The sequence below is a fragment of the Ranitomeya imitator genome, chromosome 1 (genome assembly GCF_032444005.1).
Source record: "Ranitomeya imitator isolate aRanImi1 chromosome 1, aRanImi1.pri, whole genome shotgun sequence".
Taxonomy (NCBI): domain Eukaryota; kingdom Metazoa; phylum Chordata; class Amphibia; order Anura; family Dendrobatidae; genus Ranitomeya; species Ranitomeya imitator.
In genome coordinates, this window is record NC_091282.1 from 816835299 (window position 1) to 816851515 (window position 16217).

General features: G+C 46.9%; 1 protein-coding gene across 1 annotated transcript in view; it reads right to left on the bottom strand.

The window, feature by feature from the left end:
* Positions 1-15285: 15285 nt before the first annotated feature.
* ARHGAP45 (Rho GTPase activating protein 45) overlaps positions 15286-16217 on the bottom strand; it is a 161044-nt gene continuing 160112 nt past the window's right edge. Inside the window, exon 23 of the mRNA XM_069739975.1 lies at positions 15286-15911. Coding sequence (XP_069596076.1) covers positions 15559-15911 — 353 coding nt within the window. The 3' untranslated portion in view covers positions 15286-15558. The remainder of the gene's footprint in view (positions 15912-16217) is intronic.

Consider the following 16217-nt stretch of genomic DNA (forward strand, 5'->3'; position numbering starts at 1 on the left):
TTACAATGTTTAAGGAAGCTACGAATTTGGAAATATTGAAAAAAAGCCCTAGGAGGCAAGTTATAGCGAGGAGTGAGGTCCGCAACTGATCTCAGGCCCGACTCATTATAGAGATCATTCACCCGGTGTATTCCGCAGTCCCCCCAGGCGGAGAGAGACAAACCATCTATTGCGTATTCTAATGCTTGAATAGAGACGTAGTCAAATATAAAAGGGAGGTAAGTAGGGCAGAGACTTGTCCAGACCTTAGTGGCGGAGCAAATTGTTTTAAGAGAGGAACTCCCACAGGGCGGCTGGAGCAAACAGAGCTCCAGCAAAATTTTGAGAGAACCCCTAGGGGCAAAGCACGACTCAATATGGAACCACTGGAGGGAGGAGTTCCCCTCCCACCAAATCTTAAGGGGGTCTAGGAGAGCAGCTTTGTGGTAAAGGTGGATATTAGGGGCACCAAGACCTCCCCTGGCATATGGGAGAGACATTAGGGAGCGTTTTATTCTATGTGGCTTGTTCCAAATAAAACGGTCAATAATTGCTTGAAAAGCAGAGAGGTACTTAGAGGGGATAGCGAAGGGGAGGCATCTAAAAAGATATATAAGTTTAGGGAGAATTAACATCTTAGATGTTTGTATCCTAGCCATCCAGGATAGATGAGAGCAGGCAAGCTGGTCAATTTCTTTTTTAATTTCGTGGAGGGTTGAATCACAGTTAAGGCGAACAATGTTTTTAATATGGGTAATTTGAATACCTAGATAAGTGAATCCAAGCGGCGACCATATGAAAGGGTAAATATTTTGGATTTGAAGTTGGAGAGAGGAAAAGATAAATAGGGGAAAAATTGTGGACTTGGATAGATTTAGCTTATAACAGGAGGCTTCAGCAAATTGGGTAAGAATGGAAGACACTGCAGATAGTGACTGTAGAGGAGCAGAGCAAGACAACACCACATCGTCGGCGTAGAGGCCAATTTTGTGTTCCTGACTTCCCACCATTACCCCCCTAATGTCAGGGCATTGCCTCACCGCAGCCGCCAGGGGCTCCATGACTAACGCAAAGATGATGGGTAGGGTTGAGCGACCTTGATTTTTTTAGGGTCGAGCCGGGTTTCGCGAAACCCGACTATCTCAAAAGTCGAGTCGAGTGAAATCGGCCGATTATGGCGAAAAGTCGAGGATCGACCGAAACACGAAACCCAATGCAAAGCCAATGGGAATTATTATTTTTTTTTTTTATTCTCTCTCTCTCTCTCTCTCTCTTTCTCTCTCTCTCTCCTCCGTCCGTCCCTGAACTGAAAAGCTGGTGTTACACAGTGCAAATCGCTACAGCGCACAAGCGACAACATGGCGATAGGCGTCCACGCCCCTAAGACCTATGTCATCACTCTGCCCACGCCCCTTCATTGGCTGAAAAAAATGGCGCCAAGCGCGTCATACGAAATGCGACTTTGGCGCGAAAGTCGCGTACCGCATGGCCGACCCCACACAGGGATTGGGTCGGGTTTCATGAGAGAGAGAAAAAAAAAATAATAATTCCCATTGGCTTTGCATTGGGTTTCGTGTTTCGGTCGATCCTCGACTTTTCGCCATAATCGGCCGATTTCACTCGACTCGACTTTTGAGATAGTCGGGTTTCGCGAAACCCGGCTCGACCCTAAAAAAGTCAAGGTCGCTCAACCCTAGTAAGGGGTATTATTGATTAAACATAAAATTATAATGTATCTGCCCGCGGGGTCGGCTGTAGAGCTAATTAGCTGGAAAGAGTTAGCCTTGCTAAAAAAAATTGCCACCCCAGCCTTTTTGGTCTTCCCATTCGCAAAAAAATTGGTGGGGGTATAGATTCGAATACATTCTTATATTATCCCGTTCTAGTAAATGAGTCTCCTGTAAGCATATATCGTGTTTGGATTTAGCGAGCTGACGCCAGACAATCGATCTCTTACCCAGGGGAGTTAAGGCCGTTAACATTTATAGAATATAAAGAAACACTCATTGTAATATGTTATACAGTTTGCGGAAGAAGATATGCAAACCCATTACCCACAAAAAAAGCACAAACATGACGTGGGGTACCTCGCAAACTCAATCTGCAACAAGGGGGGGGGGGGAAGAGGGAAAGGAGGGGGGAGAGGGAGGGAAAGGAGGGAGGGAAGGGGGGGAAGGGAAAAACAAACATACAAAATCCAAACATTTAAACAAGGGAACATCCAGGGAAATCCTGAGTCCGAGGTGAAAATAGAAAACAGTTCACCAATGGGGCTGCTGATGGGAGTCCTGCCAGGAACCAGCCTCAGCAAAAAAATCAGCAAGCAAAAAAAAAGAAGAGAGAAAAAAAAAAGAGAACTAGAACTGAGCGGGAAAAAGGAAAAAATAAATTCTTCCAGCCAGGAAATGGTCAATAGAGACACTTCAGGCGACCTTCCAGTCAGGGGTAATACGGCGCCTCCGGGGACCAGATCCTCCAGGTTTGGTGGAAGCAGAGGCAGGAGTGGGCGCAGGAGGGTCAAAACCCCATTGGGACAGGGTCTTGGCTGCTTGCGACGGGGATAGGCACGTGGTAAACGAACCGTCTTTACGAATGCAAAGCTTGGTGGGGAAACCCCAGCGGTATAATATACCCTTTTCCCTCAGGATTGAGGTGTATGGTGCAAAAGCCCTGCGGAGGGCTAGAGTTCCTGGAGACAGATCAGGGAAAACTGCAATGGTAGCAAATCGTTCAGGTAGCGACGGCTTCGATCTTAGTGCTTGCAGAAATTCCTCCTTCATAACAAAAAAATGGATGCGAGCTAGTACATCTCTGGGTACCGCAGGGTCAAGGCCTGAGGGCTTCGGGATCCGATGAATACGGTCGATCACAACGTCATCTTTGGAATAAAGTGGGAGAACAGATATGACAAAGTCTTGTAGAAAGGCTGTGAGATCATCAGCCCCAATTGATTCAGCAATGCCTCTTAGTTTCACATTATTTCTCCTGGATCTGTCTTCCAAATCCAGGGTTTTAGCATGAGTTTTGGTAACAAGCAGCTGCAGGTTATCATGAGCTTCCCACAAATCATTGTGAGAAGCTACCAGTTCGGACATTTTATTTTCAAGATGATCCGTGCGGCCTCCCAGCTCCTCCACCTCCACCCTGAGCTCTGCCATCATGGAACGCATATCCTCCTGCAGGGAGGTACGGAGTTCACCTAGCATGTCCCTGAGCAGCGATGCTGTAACTGGAGCCTCTGAGAGATCAGCCGCTGCTGTGCTTGAGGCAGAAGACTGAGAGCCTCGGCGTGCAGCTCTGGAGGATCTAGGAGAAAGCGGCGCCATCTTGGACCTCTGAGGCTGCTGAGGGGTGGCTGCAAAGAAGTCCACAATGCGCCTGGAAGGGTCCCCTGCGCCGGCTTTAGATTTCCCCATACACTCACCGAACGGTAAGGAGCAGGAGTGGGGAGTTCTGGAGGAGAAAGCGCCGTCTGTGCACTGCTGTGTGCCGCTTTATGAGTCCTGGGAACGGAGCTCCCGCACTATGCGACCTGCACCATCAGAAGTCAGGCCACGCCCCCATATAATAATAATTTTTATTTATATAGCGCCAACATATTCCGCAGCGCTTTACAAATTATGGAGGGGACTTGTACAGACAATAGACATTACAGCATAACAGAAATACAGTTCAAAACAGATACCAAGAGGAATGAGGGCCCTGCTCGCAAGCTTACAAACTATGAGGAAAAGGGGAGACACGAGAGGTGGATGGTAACAATTGCTTTAGTTATTCGGACCAGCCATAGTGTAAGGCTCGGGTGTTCTTGTAAAGCTGCATGAACCAGTTAACTGCCTAAGTATGTAGCAGTACAGACACAGAGGGCTATTAACTGCATAAAGTGAATGAGAACATAATGCGAGGAACCTGATTATGTTGTGTGTTTTTTTTTAATAGGCCACACAGGGATCGTTAGGTTAATGCATTGAGGCGGTAGGCCAGTCTGAACAAATGAGTTTTTAGGGCACACTTAAAACTGTGGGGATTGGAGATTAATCGTATTAACCTAGGTAGTGCATTCCAAAGAATCGGCGCGGCACGTGTAAAGTCTTGGAGACGAGAGTGGGAGGTTCTGATTATTGAGGATGCTAACCTGAGGTCAGTAGCGGAGCGGAGGGCACAGGTAGGGTGGTAGACTGAGACCAGGGAGGAGATGTAGGGTGGTGCTGAGCCATGGAGTGCTTTGTGGATGAGGGTAGTAGTTTTGTACTGGATTCTGGAGTGGATGGGTAGCCAGTGTAATGACTGGCACTGGCACTGGCACAAAAAAATTGGGGGCAAAAAGATGATTTTTGTAAAAAAATATGATTTTTTTTTTACGGTTCTGCATTATAAACTTCTGTGAAGCACTTGGTGGGTCAAAGTGCTCACCACACCTCTAGATAAGTTCCTTAGGGGGTCTACTTTCCAAAATGGTGTCACTTGTGGGGGTTTCCACTGTTTAGGCACATCAGGGGCTCTCCAAACGCAACATGGCGTCCCATCTCAATTCCTGTCAATTTGCATTGAAAAGTCAAATTGCCCTCCTTCACTTCCGAGCTCTGTCATGCGCCCAAACAGTAGTTTACCCCCACATATGGGGTATCGGCGTACTCAGGAGGAATTGTACAACAACTTTTTGGGTCCATTTTCTCCTGTTACCCTTGGTAAAATAAAACAAATTGGAGCTGAAGTAAATTTTTTGTGAAAAAAAGTTAAATGTTCATTTTTATTTAAACATTCCAAAAATTCCTGTGAAACACCTGAAGGGTTAATAAACTTCTTGAATGTGGTTTTGAGGACCTTGAGGGGTGCAGTTTTTAGAATGGTGTCACACTTGGGTATTTTCTATCATACAGACCCCTCAAAATGACTTCAAATGAGATGTGGTCCCTAAAAAAATGGTGTTGTAAAAATGAGAAATTGCTGGTCAACTTTTAACCCTTATAACTCCCTAACAAAAAAAATTTTGGTTCCAAAATTGTGCTGATGTAAAATAGACATGTGGGATATGTTACTTATTAAGTATTTTGTGTGACATATCTCTGTGATTTATTTGCATAAAAATTCAAAGTTGGAAAATTGCGAAATTTTCCAAATTTTCGCCAAATTTCCGTTTTTTTTTCACAGATAAACGCAGGTAATATCAAAGAAATTTTACCACTATCATGAAGTACAATATGTCCCGAGAAAACAATGTCATAATCACCAGGATCCATTGAAGCGTTCCAGAGTTATAACCTCATAAAGGGACAGTGGTCAGAATTGTAAAAATTGGCCTGGTCATTGACGTGCAAACCACCCTTGGGGGTAAAGGGGTTAAGGAGCCGGCAACCCCAGCATTCCAGCACCATCTTAGTTTATGCACCAGGAAGACAAGGTATTCCCTGAGTTAGGGGAAATGTTAACCCCTTCTGGTGGGGAGGGTGAGCCTGGAAAAGGTGATCTAGAGCAGTATTCAGGAGAAGGCTCCTTAAACTCTCAGACACTACCAGGACCAGGCACATCAGGTCTGATTACACAGGATAATGCGCAAGATGGTCACATAGATACAGCAGGATTCCTCTCCTTCCATTCTGCAACAACAAAGCCCTGGTCTTCAACTTCCACCAAGGCCAGGGAAACCTCCTCTAAATGGGCCCAGACTGACTGGGGCATGAGAGGACACAACAAAACTCCCAGCCACACTAACGTCACAGAGGGATGGAGTGAACCTATGGATTACTCCTCTGACATGGAATGTATAGCCCATAATCCCCCCTCGTCACCCTCAGCAAGGAGGAAACTACTCACACACTTCCCATCTAAGTAGGATTTTAAGCCCTTAATAAATTAGGTCAAGAATGCTTGCAGAATGGAAATGGCGTGTTTAAGACAGTATCTGCAGCAACTTGCAGGCTGCATGGATACTTTGGAGGGGGACGATGACCCCACTAGATCGCATGTAACCGACCTCCAACAACTGGTTTTCTCACAACAGAAGACTAAAAGATTTGCAGGCTCATTTAGAGGACATTTACAATAGGGGCAGGAGATGTAATATAAGCGTACGTGGCCTTCCAGCGATAAGTGGTCAGGAAAACTCTTAACTTATGTTATAAACTATTTTCAATTCAATCCTGGGGGACCCTCCTTCTGCGCCATTCAAGTTTGATAGGGCACACCAAGCCAGAGGCTCTTCAGGTCCCCCCTGTGACCTAATTTGTTGCCTGCATGACTGAGACTTAAAAAAAAGATAATAAAAGGGGCAGGTCACAAAGAGTTAAAACCTATTTTGGCATGAAGATCCAGCTGTTCCCTGATCTAGCTGCACAGAAGAGGAGGCACCTTAAAACTGTACTAAAAATTCTGATGGATCAGCGAATTCCCTATAGATAGGGTTTATCTTTTGCCCTAACTGCTTGTCGAGAAGGAATATCTGCAACTTTGTGCTCCTAAGAGGACCTTCCAGATTTCTGCTATGCTTTGGGTTTGTCTATTCCTAAGATTTCAGACTGGGATCCAGACATGTTGGTGGAAAGATCCGCCCTCTGGGTTTCCTCGCTGAGAACATTCCTATTAGTGATGGACATTACTACGGTAATTCTTTTTTTAGTTCCTTGGGATCACTGTACTTAATGGTCTATTTTCCTAAGTACTGATAAGTACTTTCTTTCTGATTATTAATGTGATTAGAGTCATTCTTAATAAATGCATGGTGGGGCGTGGCCTATCTGCTGATGGAGTAGGTCGCACAGAGTGGGAGCTCCTTAGCCAGGAACCTCAAAGCGGCACATTTCTACCTCTCAGGTGTCCTCCTCTGCCTTCACGACATCGGTGCTGGCTCCCGGAGCGTCAGTGAGTGCATGGGGAAATCCAGAGCGGGCAACCGCGATCCCCCTAGGAGAATTCCCGACTTCTTTGCAGCCACCCCGCAGCCACCGCCGGAATCCAAGATGGCGCCGTCCTCCCCCAGGGCTTCCCGCTCTTCACAACGCAACGCTCAGGCATCGCGGTCCGGCGCTGCGGCGTCGCATCTAGGCAGAACAGCATCACATTCGGACGCAGCAGCGTCGCATTTTGGCGGAGCAGCGTTAAATTCAGGAGGCTCGGCGTCTGACTCAGCTGATGGCCCGGTGACCGCATCTCTCCTTAAAGGCCTACTTGGGGACCTTAGATCCTCCATCCAAGAGGACTTGCGTACTATGCTGGCTGAGCTAAGAGGAGAGGTGGCAGAGCTGGGCAATCGCACGGACCGCCTGGAGCGCAAGATGGCGGAACTGGTCTCCTCTCATAATGAGCTCTGGGACGCACATGAATCCCTGCAAACCCTAGCTGCTAAAACTCACGCTAAAGCCCTGGACCTGGAAGATAGGTCCAGGAGAAATAACGTTAAACTGAGAGGCATCGAGGAATCTGTTCTGGCAGGGGATTTGAAGCCATTCCTGGAGGACTTTATGGCGGCAGCCTTACCGCAGTTCGCGCCAAAGGACTTCATAATAGACCGCGTGCATAGGATCCCTAAACCCTCTGGCCTGGGGCCCTCCATTCCCAGAGATGTGCTGGCGCGCATACATTTTTTTGAAATAAAGGAGGACTTCCTACAGGCCCTGAGGAGAACCCCAGCGCTTCCTGAAAGATTTGCAAACATCTCAGTCTTTCCGGATCTCTCCCCGGGCACTTTGGCTCTGCGGAGGGCCTTCGCCCCCTACACTACCATCCTCAGAGAGAAAGGCATCCTGTATCGCTGAGGATTTCCGACGAAGCTGCTCATTCGCAAAGACGGATCAATCACTACCTGCCTAACTCCGTCCTACGCGGCTTCGGCTCTCGCTAAATGGGGACTCCCGACTCCAGACTCCTCGAGTGCCGTGAACATTCCTAAGCACGGGTCTGACGGAGGTCCCAGGGCCCGTATCACACCGGACTGGGAGGAGGCTTGAGCCCACTGTATCTTTGGTTCCTGGCTATTTTCCCGCACGGATTTACTTGGTTTTTCTTTTTTTTTCCTTTTTTAAGCTGCGTTGGTCTCTCGCTTGAGAGCTCCAGCAGCATCTGTTTGCCCCATAGGTGAACTGTTTTTTTGATTCTCACCTTCTGGACTCAGGATATTCCTGAATGGACCTTGGTCCGCTGGTTTTTTTGTTGTATGTCCTGTTTGTTTCCCTATGTTCTCTCTCCTGTTTCTGTTTTGCCCTTTCTTATGTCCTGCTATACTGACCACATGTTTTCTCTGCCTTTGCTCGGGTTATCAGTGTCTGAGGACTGTAAAACTGTTCTTATGCCTTTTCAATGAGTATCTCACTGTATTCAATTAACGTTAATGGCCTCAACTCGCCGGGTAAGAGGTCTGTGGTTTGGCGTCAGTTGAGCAAATCCCGTCATGATATTTTATGTCTCCAGGAAACGCACTTGCTGGAATGTGATAACTCCAGAATGCAATCAGGTCTGTACCCGCATCAGTTTTTCGCCAATGGTCCGTCAAAAAAGGCGGGTGTAGCCATTTTCTTCAGCAGGTCCAACTCCTTCCAACTGGTTCGATCTATAGCGGATCCATTGGGTAGATTCATTGTGGTGTTGTGTCTCATTAATAATGCTCCATATACTATTGCCTCGATATATGCCCCTAATGTAGGCCAACTTAAGTTTTTGGAGGGTGTATTCAAAACTCTTAATGATATTCAACATGGGCACAAGCTGATAGCTGGTGACTTCAATGCCCCAATGTCCAAAGTCCTTGACTGCTCTGCCTCTTCACTGTCTAGATGTGAAGTCGGGCCTCTAGCTGACTCTTTCCACTTGCATGATGTCTGGCGGTACCTGCACTGCGGTGAGAGAGACTACACATTTTTGTCTCCCAGACACGGTTCTTATAGCAGGATTGATTTTGTGCTGGTGAATGACGTGGCTCTCCCTCACTGCATCGCAGCAGATATTGGCAGTATCACCTGGTCAGATCATGCCCCGGTGTCCCTTACCCTGAAGGACCCCTTGGCCATCAGACCCCCTGCGCGTTGGCGCCTTAATGCCTACCTCCTGGCTGACCAATCCAATTCCCAATGTATAGAGGAGGCCTTGGGGGAATTTTTTGCCTCCAATGACACTCCTGACATTGGTGACGATACCCTCTGGTTCGCCCACAAGGCGGTGATTAGGGGTCACTTCATCAAGTTAGCGGCAAAGGCTAAGAGGAAATACAATGCGGCACTTCAGGTAGCCTTAGACGAATTATCTCGTCTGGAATCTGCTCATAAACTTTCTCCTACTCCAGCGCTTCTCTCTGACCTTTCTAAAGCCCGCATACATGTTCGCAATCTCCTCCTCCATAAGGCTGAGAAGGCCCTGAGGAAAACCAGAGCCAAATTCTACACAATGGGGGATCGAGCGGGTGCTTTTCTGGCTAGACGTGTTAGGAAGAGAGAGGCCCAATCCAAGATCCCATTTTTGCTCCGGTCTGATGGCTCCCAGGTTCGCAACCCGATTCAGATTGCGGAGGAGTTTGCTTCTTATTACTCCTCGCTTTATGACCTCGGGTCTGACCTGGGGATTCCCCAACCTTCGCGGGAGTCAATTTTGGCGTTCTTGGAGAGGGCTAATCTTCCCTCGGTCACTCAGGAGCAGCTCTCCTTCCTAAATTCCCCCATTGTCGAGTCTGAACTCTCGCAGATTGTCAGAGAGGCCAATAAGGGTTCCTCCCCGGGGCCTGATTGCTTTCCCTTCTCCTACTATGCTCAGTTTTTTCCTGTCCTTGCCCCCTTTCTGTTGCGTCTTTTTAATAATTGGCTGGCGGTTGGCAGTATTAGGGCTGAGGGGTTGGAGGCTGCCATTGCGACTCTCCCCAAACAAGGGAAACCCACAACATCTCCGGGGAACTTCCGCCCGATAGCACTCTTAAACTGCGACGTTAAGATCTACGCAAAAGTCTGGGCTAATAGATTGTTCTCAGTCCTTCCTGATCTCATTCACCCCGACCAAGTTGGGTTTGTTCCTGGCAGACAGACTAGGGATGGTACCAGACGACTGATAGATCTCTTGGATGTGGTGGAGAGGGGGAGTCTCCCCAGTGTATTCCTGTCGCTCGATGCCGAGAAGGCGTTCGACAGAGTGCACTGGGGCTATATCGAGCTCACATTGGAGAAATTTGGGCTTACCGGGCAGATTAGCAAAGCGGTTATGGCATTGTATTCCAACCCATGCGCGTCGGTTCGATCGGCGGGATTCGGGTCTCGAACGTTTCCTATTAGGAACGGTACTCGTCAAGGCTGCCCCCTCTCCCCTATCATCTTTGCTCTGATCATGGAGCCCTTGGCCGCCATGGTCAGGCAGTGCGCGGACATAAGGGGAATTGTGGTGGGGGGAACTAAACATAAAATTGGTCTTTATGCCGACGACGTGGTCCTGACCTGCACCTCTCCCTTAACTTCATTGACTGCAATCACCACCATCCTATCTGAGTTTTCGGCGGTTTCATATTATAAACTTAATCTCACCAAATCCACAATTTTCCCCCTCTTCCTCCCCCCCCCCCCCCCTTCAGATTCAAATTCAATCTCAATATGCTTTTATTTGGGCTCCCTTGGGCTTTACATATCTGGGCATCAAGATTACTAGGCTAGATAACATAGTCCGAGTAAATTGCGAAGAAACTCTTTCGGAGGTCAGGAGGGGCATGGAGCAAATATCAAGCGCGTCCCTCTCGTGGATGGCCCGCATACAAACGGCGAAAATGCTATTCCTCCCCAAAATAATGTACCTCTTTCGGTGCCTTCCCCTTTTTATCCCCTCAAAGTTTATTTCGGCGTTTCAATCTTTGATAGACCGATTTATCTGGAATAAGAAGCCCCATAGGATCAGGCGTCGGATTATGTCCCTTCCGTACTCTGCAGGGGGGTTGGGAGCTCCTGCGGTTCAGGCGTATTACAGGGCGGCGATCCTTGAGCCCCTTAAAATATGGTGGGAGGGGAACTCATGTTTGCCCTGGTTTCTGATTGAATCCCATTTTGCTCCCCAAAACTCGCTTAGATTGCTTTTGGAGCTCCAACTACTTCAAGTTCCTCCTGTGGGCCCCTGTCTCCGTTCTATTAGGAACGCCTCTAAACTATGGGCGCTCCTTAGCACTTCTCTCCTAACGTTCATGTTTGACTATGTTTCTTTGCAGGCTGTGGAGTGTGCCATTGCCCATATTTCTCTTGCCTCCTGGACGAGGCGTGGGGTGCACCGGGTGGCGGACCTTTTCGGCTCGGATGGTCTCTTGTCGTTTGAGGACCTTGCAGGGAGATTTTCCCTCACTGGGTCTGACTTCTTTCAATACCTGCAGATTCGCAGCTTCCTCAGATCGTGGCGGTCATTCGGTGCACCCCCGCCTCTGACAGAGGACCCGGCCCATAGATTCTTCAGACCATCCACCATTGTGCCACATGGCATTTCCATAATTTATAAAGCCCTCATTTCATTTGGTTCTACTGACAAACTTCCTTTTATGTCTTCCTGGGAGTCAGCGTTGGGCTTTGAGGCTTCCCTGGAGGATTGGCAATTTGCTATGGTACACCCTTCTAGGTTCTCGTCTTGTTTGGGCCACTTGGAGCAGGTGAAAAAAATTCAGCTCCACTGGTACCTCACCCCCGCCCGATTGGCGAGGGTTTTCCCGGCTACCTCTCCGCGCTGCTGGAAGGGATGTGGCGCCCTTGGGTCCTCCTCTCATGTCTGGTGGTCGTGTCCGCAGGTCCGGGTCTTCTGGCGTGAGGTGGAGACTTTGATTGAGGATCTGATCCGTTTGCCCCTTGCTCTGAGTGGTCAACTCGCTGTCCTGGGCATCTCCCTCATCGATCTCCCTGCCCCCCTGCGCCCCATAGTTTCTAATATCCTAGTGGCTGCTAGGCAATGTATCGCGAAGCATTGGAAGACCTCCGTTTCCCCCTCCAGAGCAGAGCTGATCTCCAGGATTGATTTACATTTTTGTTATGAGGTCATAATGGCAGGGGGTCTATCGAAAAGAGCTAAGGTCCTCTCGTGGTGGGACCCTTGGACGTCCTCGCCATTTGTATCTCAGTCTGCCCTTTCCCTTATTTAAACTGTTTGCTCCTACAATTATGCTCTGGTTTTTTGGTTTTCTGTTTATTTCTTCTATCCTCTATATGACACTGTATTTATGTATTTTGTATTGATTACATTGTGGTCCTTAATACGGTATGCATTGGATTTTCCCCCTTATCCCCTCTCCCCTCCCCCCCACCTTCCCTTTTCATTCTGATATGTTGTTTATTGTGAAAAATGTTCAATAAATACTGATTGGTTTAAAAAAAAAATAAATGCATGGTTTCTGTAGTATGCAAATTGCCTCATCTGAGAAAAAGAGGACTTAAACTCTATAGCGCCACCTGTTGGAAGCAGCGATCCTACAAGTCACAATCAACCCTTTAAACGAGTCGTGTAATATGACTTGGTTATACATATTATAATGCCTGGGGCGGCTATTGACTGTTTTTTTCTTGTTTTTTTTTTGTTGTCTTCCCTCTGCCCAGGACTAGTCCTGGGCTCTTCCCCCACAAATTAAAATTTTTAGGTTACCTTGTTCTAGCAAAGTTCCTAGTGGGCTCATTTTGTTCCACAGGTGTAACCCCTTCCCAAGAGCTTTCCTGGGAAATATGGTATTTTGTATATTGAAGTTTGTATTTTATCTAAAAAATGTTAGGTGTCTTTGTCTACCCATTCTCCTTGTGTTTCTACTGCTCCCCTTTGCTCCAATACTGCTCTATTATTTAAAGTTGGAGAAATCACATGAGGGTCCTGGAAATTGATATCCATCCAGAGGTCCTAGATGGATGACAAGTTCAGAGTATCCCAAACAAGTGAGTAACATAACTGACATCAACAGACATTGCCCTCTTAAGTATTCAATGTGACTTGCGTATTATCACATAATGTAAGGGGTCTTAATTCCCCTAGAAAGAGAAGGCTCACCCTGAGGCCGGGGTCACACTTGCGAGAATCTTGCACGGGTCTCGCGTCTCAATACCCAGTAATACTGCCGGCACACGGGACTGGAGCGTTTAGCTGCATGTATTTCTATGCAGCTGAGCGCTCCGGTCCGAGTGCCGGCAGCAGTGCTGGGTATTGAGATGCAAGGCTTATGCGAATTTCTTTCAAGTGTGACCCCGGCCTGAAGGAGATAACGTCTCAGAGAGCAGACATAGTGGGTTTTTTTTTTTTACAGGAAACACATTATGACAAAATAGGCACATTTAAATTTGCAGTCAACCCTTTCCTCTTGGCCTATACCAATAACAACAAGAGAGGAGGGGTAGTGATTTTAATCTCAAACTGTCCATTACTGGTGACTAAGTCACATAGTGATCCGGGGGGGTAGGTTTGTTGTCTTTGAGGCACTTATGAGGGGCAAACCAATAATTCTATGTAACATTTATGCACCAAATATAGTGGCTTACCGCCAAAGTCGGCAGGCCACGCCACTGTAATGGGGCCCTTTAGTGCCCACACCGGGCCTCCCTCTACCCCTCAGCACCCTCACCGAATGATGGCTGTGGAAGTGTCTGTTGACGCTCCTTTCTCCATCATCATTGCTCGCGCTGACAGACAGACTGGGGCTCCAGCCGCCAGCACGAGCAATGAGGATGGAGGCGGGAGCGTCAGCAGTGGCTCACAGAGGCAGGAGCCGGTGGCTGCAGCTTAAGCCTATGCCGCTGCTAAAGAGAAATGCCGCTGTGAATATTCATTTCTCTGTAATAACGCACAGTGACAGCCGCTGGCTTCCAGCACACATCCTACGTACCTTCCCTGCATGCCCTCGCTGCATCTCATTCGTTCTGGCGCTCATAGGCGTGGAGTTAATATTCATTACCTTAATGAGCGGGGCCACGTGATCGCTCGGCAGGAAGAGCTGCTGGTGCTGGAACGAGATGCAGTGAGGGCACGCAGGCAAGATAAGTAGGATGTGTTTTGTTTTTTTTCATAGGAGCAATGCATACAAGGATAGGGGATAAGGAGCCATGCATACAAGGACAGCAACGGGGGAGCAGTTATGATACGGTGGTCTAGGAGCAACATGGAACGAGCTCTGAAGGAAGTGGTAACTGTACTGACCGCAGTCCCTAAGCTCAACACAACACTAGAAGTAGCCGTGGAATGCTCCTAACTCTCCCTAGGCATCACGTCACAGCCTAAGAGCTAACTACCCCTAAAGAAAGAAGCAGGAAAGCTATCTTGCCTCAGAGAAAATCCCCAAAGGATAGATTAGCCCCCCACAAATAATGACTGTGAGTGGAGAGGGAAAAGACATACACAGAATGAAACCAGGATGAGCACAGGAGGCCAGTCTAGCTAAATAGACAGGACAGGATGGAATACTGTGCGGTCAGTATAAAACACTACAAAAATCCACGCAGAGTTTACAAAAAATCTCCACACCTGACTAAAGGTGTGGAGGGCAAATCTGCCTCCCAGAGCTTCCAGCAAGACAGAATTAATTCCCACTGATAAGCTGGACAAACATAGAAAGCACAGAATGGATAAGTCCACAATCTATGGACAGAAAAGAGCAAGCAAAAACTTAGCTTTGCTGAACTGGTCAGGATAACAGGGAACTCCAAAGAGATGTGAATCCAACCAGGAACCATTTACAAGTGGCACTGGCTGAAGAAAGAGCCAGGCCTAAATAGCAGAGCAGAAGAGACGATAAGTGGAGGCAGCTGATGACAGCTAACTCCAAGGAGCAGCCATACCACTAGAAACCACAAGAGGGAGCCTAAGAGAAGAACTCACAAAAGTACCACTTACAACCACCGGAGGGAGCCCTAGAGCGGAATTCACAACAGGGAGCTATGCATACAAAGACAGGGACAGGGGAGCTTTGCGTACAAGGACAGCGATAGGGTAGCCATGCATACCAGGATAGGGATGAGGGGACAATGCATACCCAACTTATACTCGAGTCAATAAGTTTACCCAGTTTTTCATGGCAAAATTAGGTGCCTCGGCTTATACTCAGGTCGGCTTATACTCGAGTATATATGTATAGTAGTTATTTAAAAAAACTTTTGTGTGACATAACTCGTTGATTTAAGGGTATAAAAATTAAAAGTTTGAAAATTGCAAAATTGTATTCCAAATTTCCAATATCAAAGAAATTTTACAACTATCATGATGAACAATATATCACGAAAAAACATTCTCAGAATCAGTGGGATCTATTCAAGTGTTCCAGAGTTATTACCACTTAAAGTGAGACGGGTCAGAATTGAAAAATTTGGCCTGGCCTGGAAGGTGAAAATAGGCTCAGGGGTCAAGGGGTTAAGGAAAAGTTTTTTTTTTTATTTTAAGCAATTACACATTACAAGATTTATAATTTCCACACACAAATGCACAATCTCTTTCAGTCTTTGCGGAGCTGCTGCTTGAGGTCAGTCAGTTCCCTTGTACCATCACTTTTCAGGATACACGGATTTTCAGTACACACAAAGCTGAAAGCTGCTGCTTTTATTATAAATCTATCACTCTGAATGATAAATATTTGCTTTGCTAGGCACTATGGATAGAAAAATCCCATAAGAAGGTTGCAGTCATTTAAACAAACTGTGGACAGTGTTCAGTTGAAGAGCACAATACAATTTTTCCTTGTAGCACACGGATATGGGGGAGAGGATGATGGCAGTGCAGAGGAGTCCTCAGAAATGGAGAGGCCAATAGTACATTGTTAGACTGGTTTGTGTTATTTTCTGCTAGGTTTCCTTGACTCGGAGCATTATCTTCCTCAGACTCTGACTGAGCATCAGCTCCAATGTAAGGGATGTCATCTGTGCTAGTCTCACTGTGCTGTTTTGAAAATTGGGCATGTGTGGATAAACTTTCCCATGCCTGTTGGATGTCTTCTCCACCATCTGACTCTGATTCCGAATCTACAGATGAGCCAAGTGATGCTAAAAGTAATAAAATAACAGTTTACAACTGCAAAAAGCCCGGTGAATGGATCTCCTCTTTGATGGTAATATTAGTTATACATAAATCCTTCATATTTGTGGCATGTCTGTAAAGCCGGTACAGCGTTACGAGCTAAAATATACAGGTGCTTCTCATAAAATTAGAATATCATCAAAAAGTTAATTTATTTCAGTTCTTCAATGCAAAAAGTGAAATTCATATATTATAGAGTCATTACAAACAGAGTGATCTATTTCAATTGTTTTTTTCTGTTAGTGTTGATGATTATGGCTTACAGCCAATGA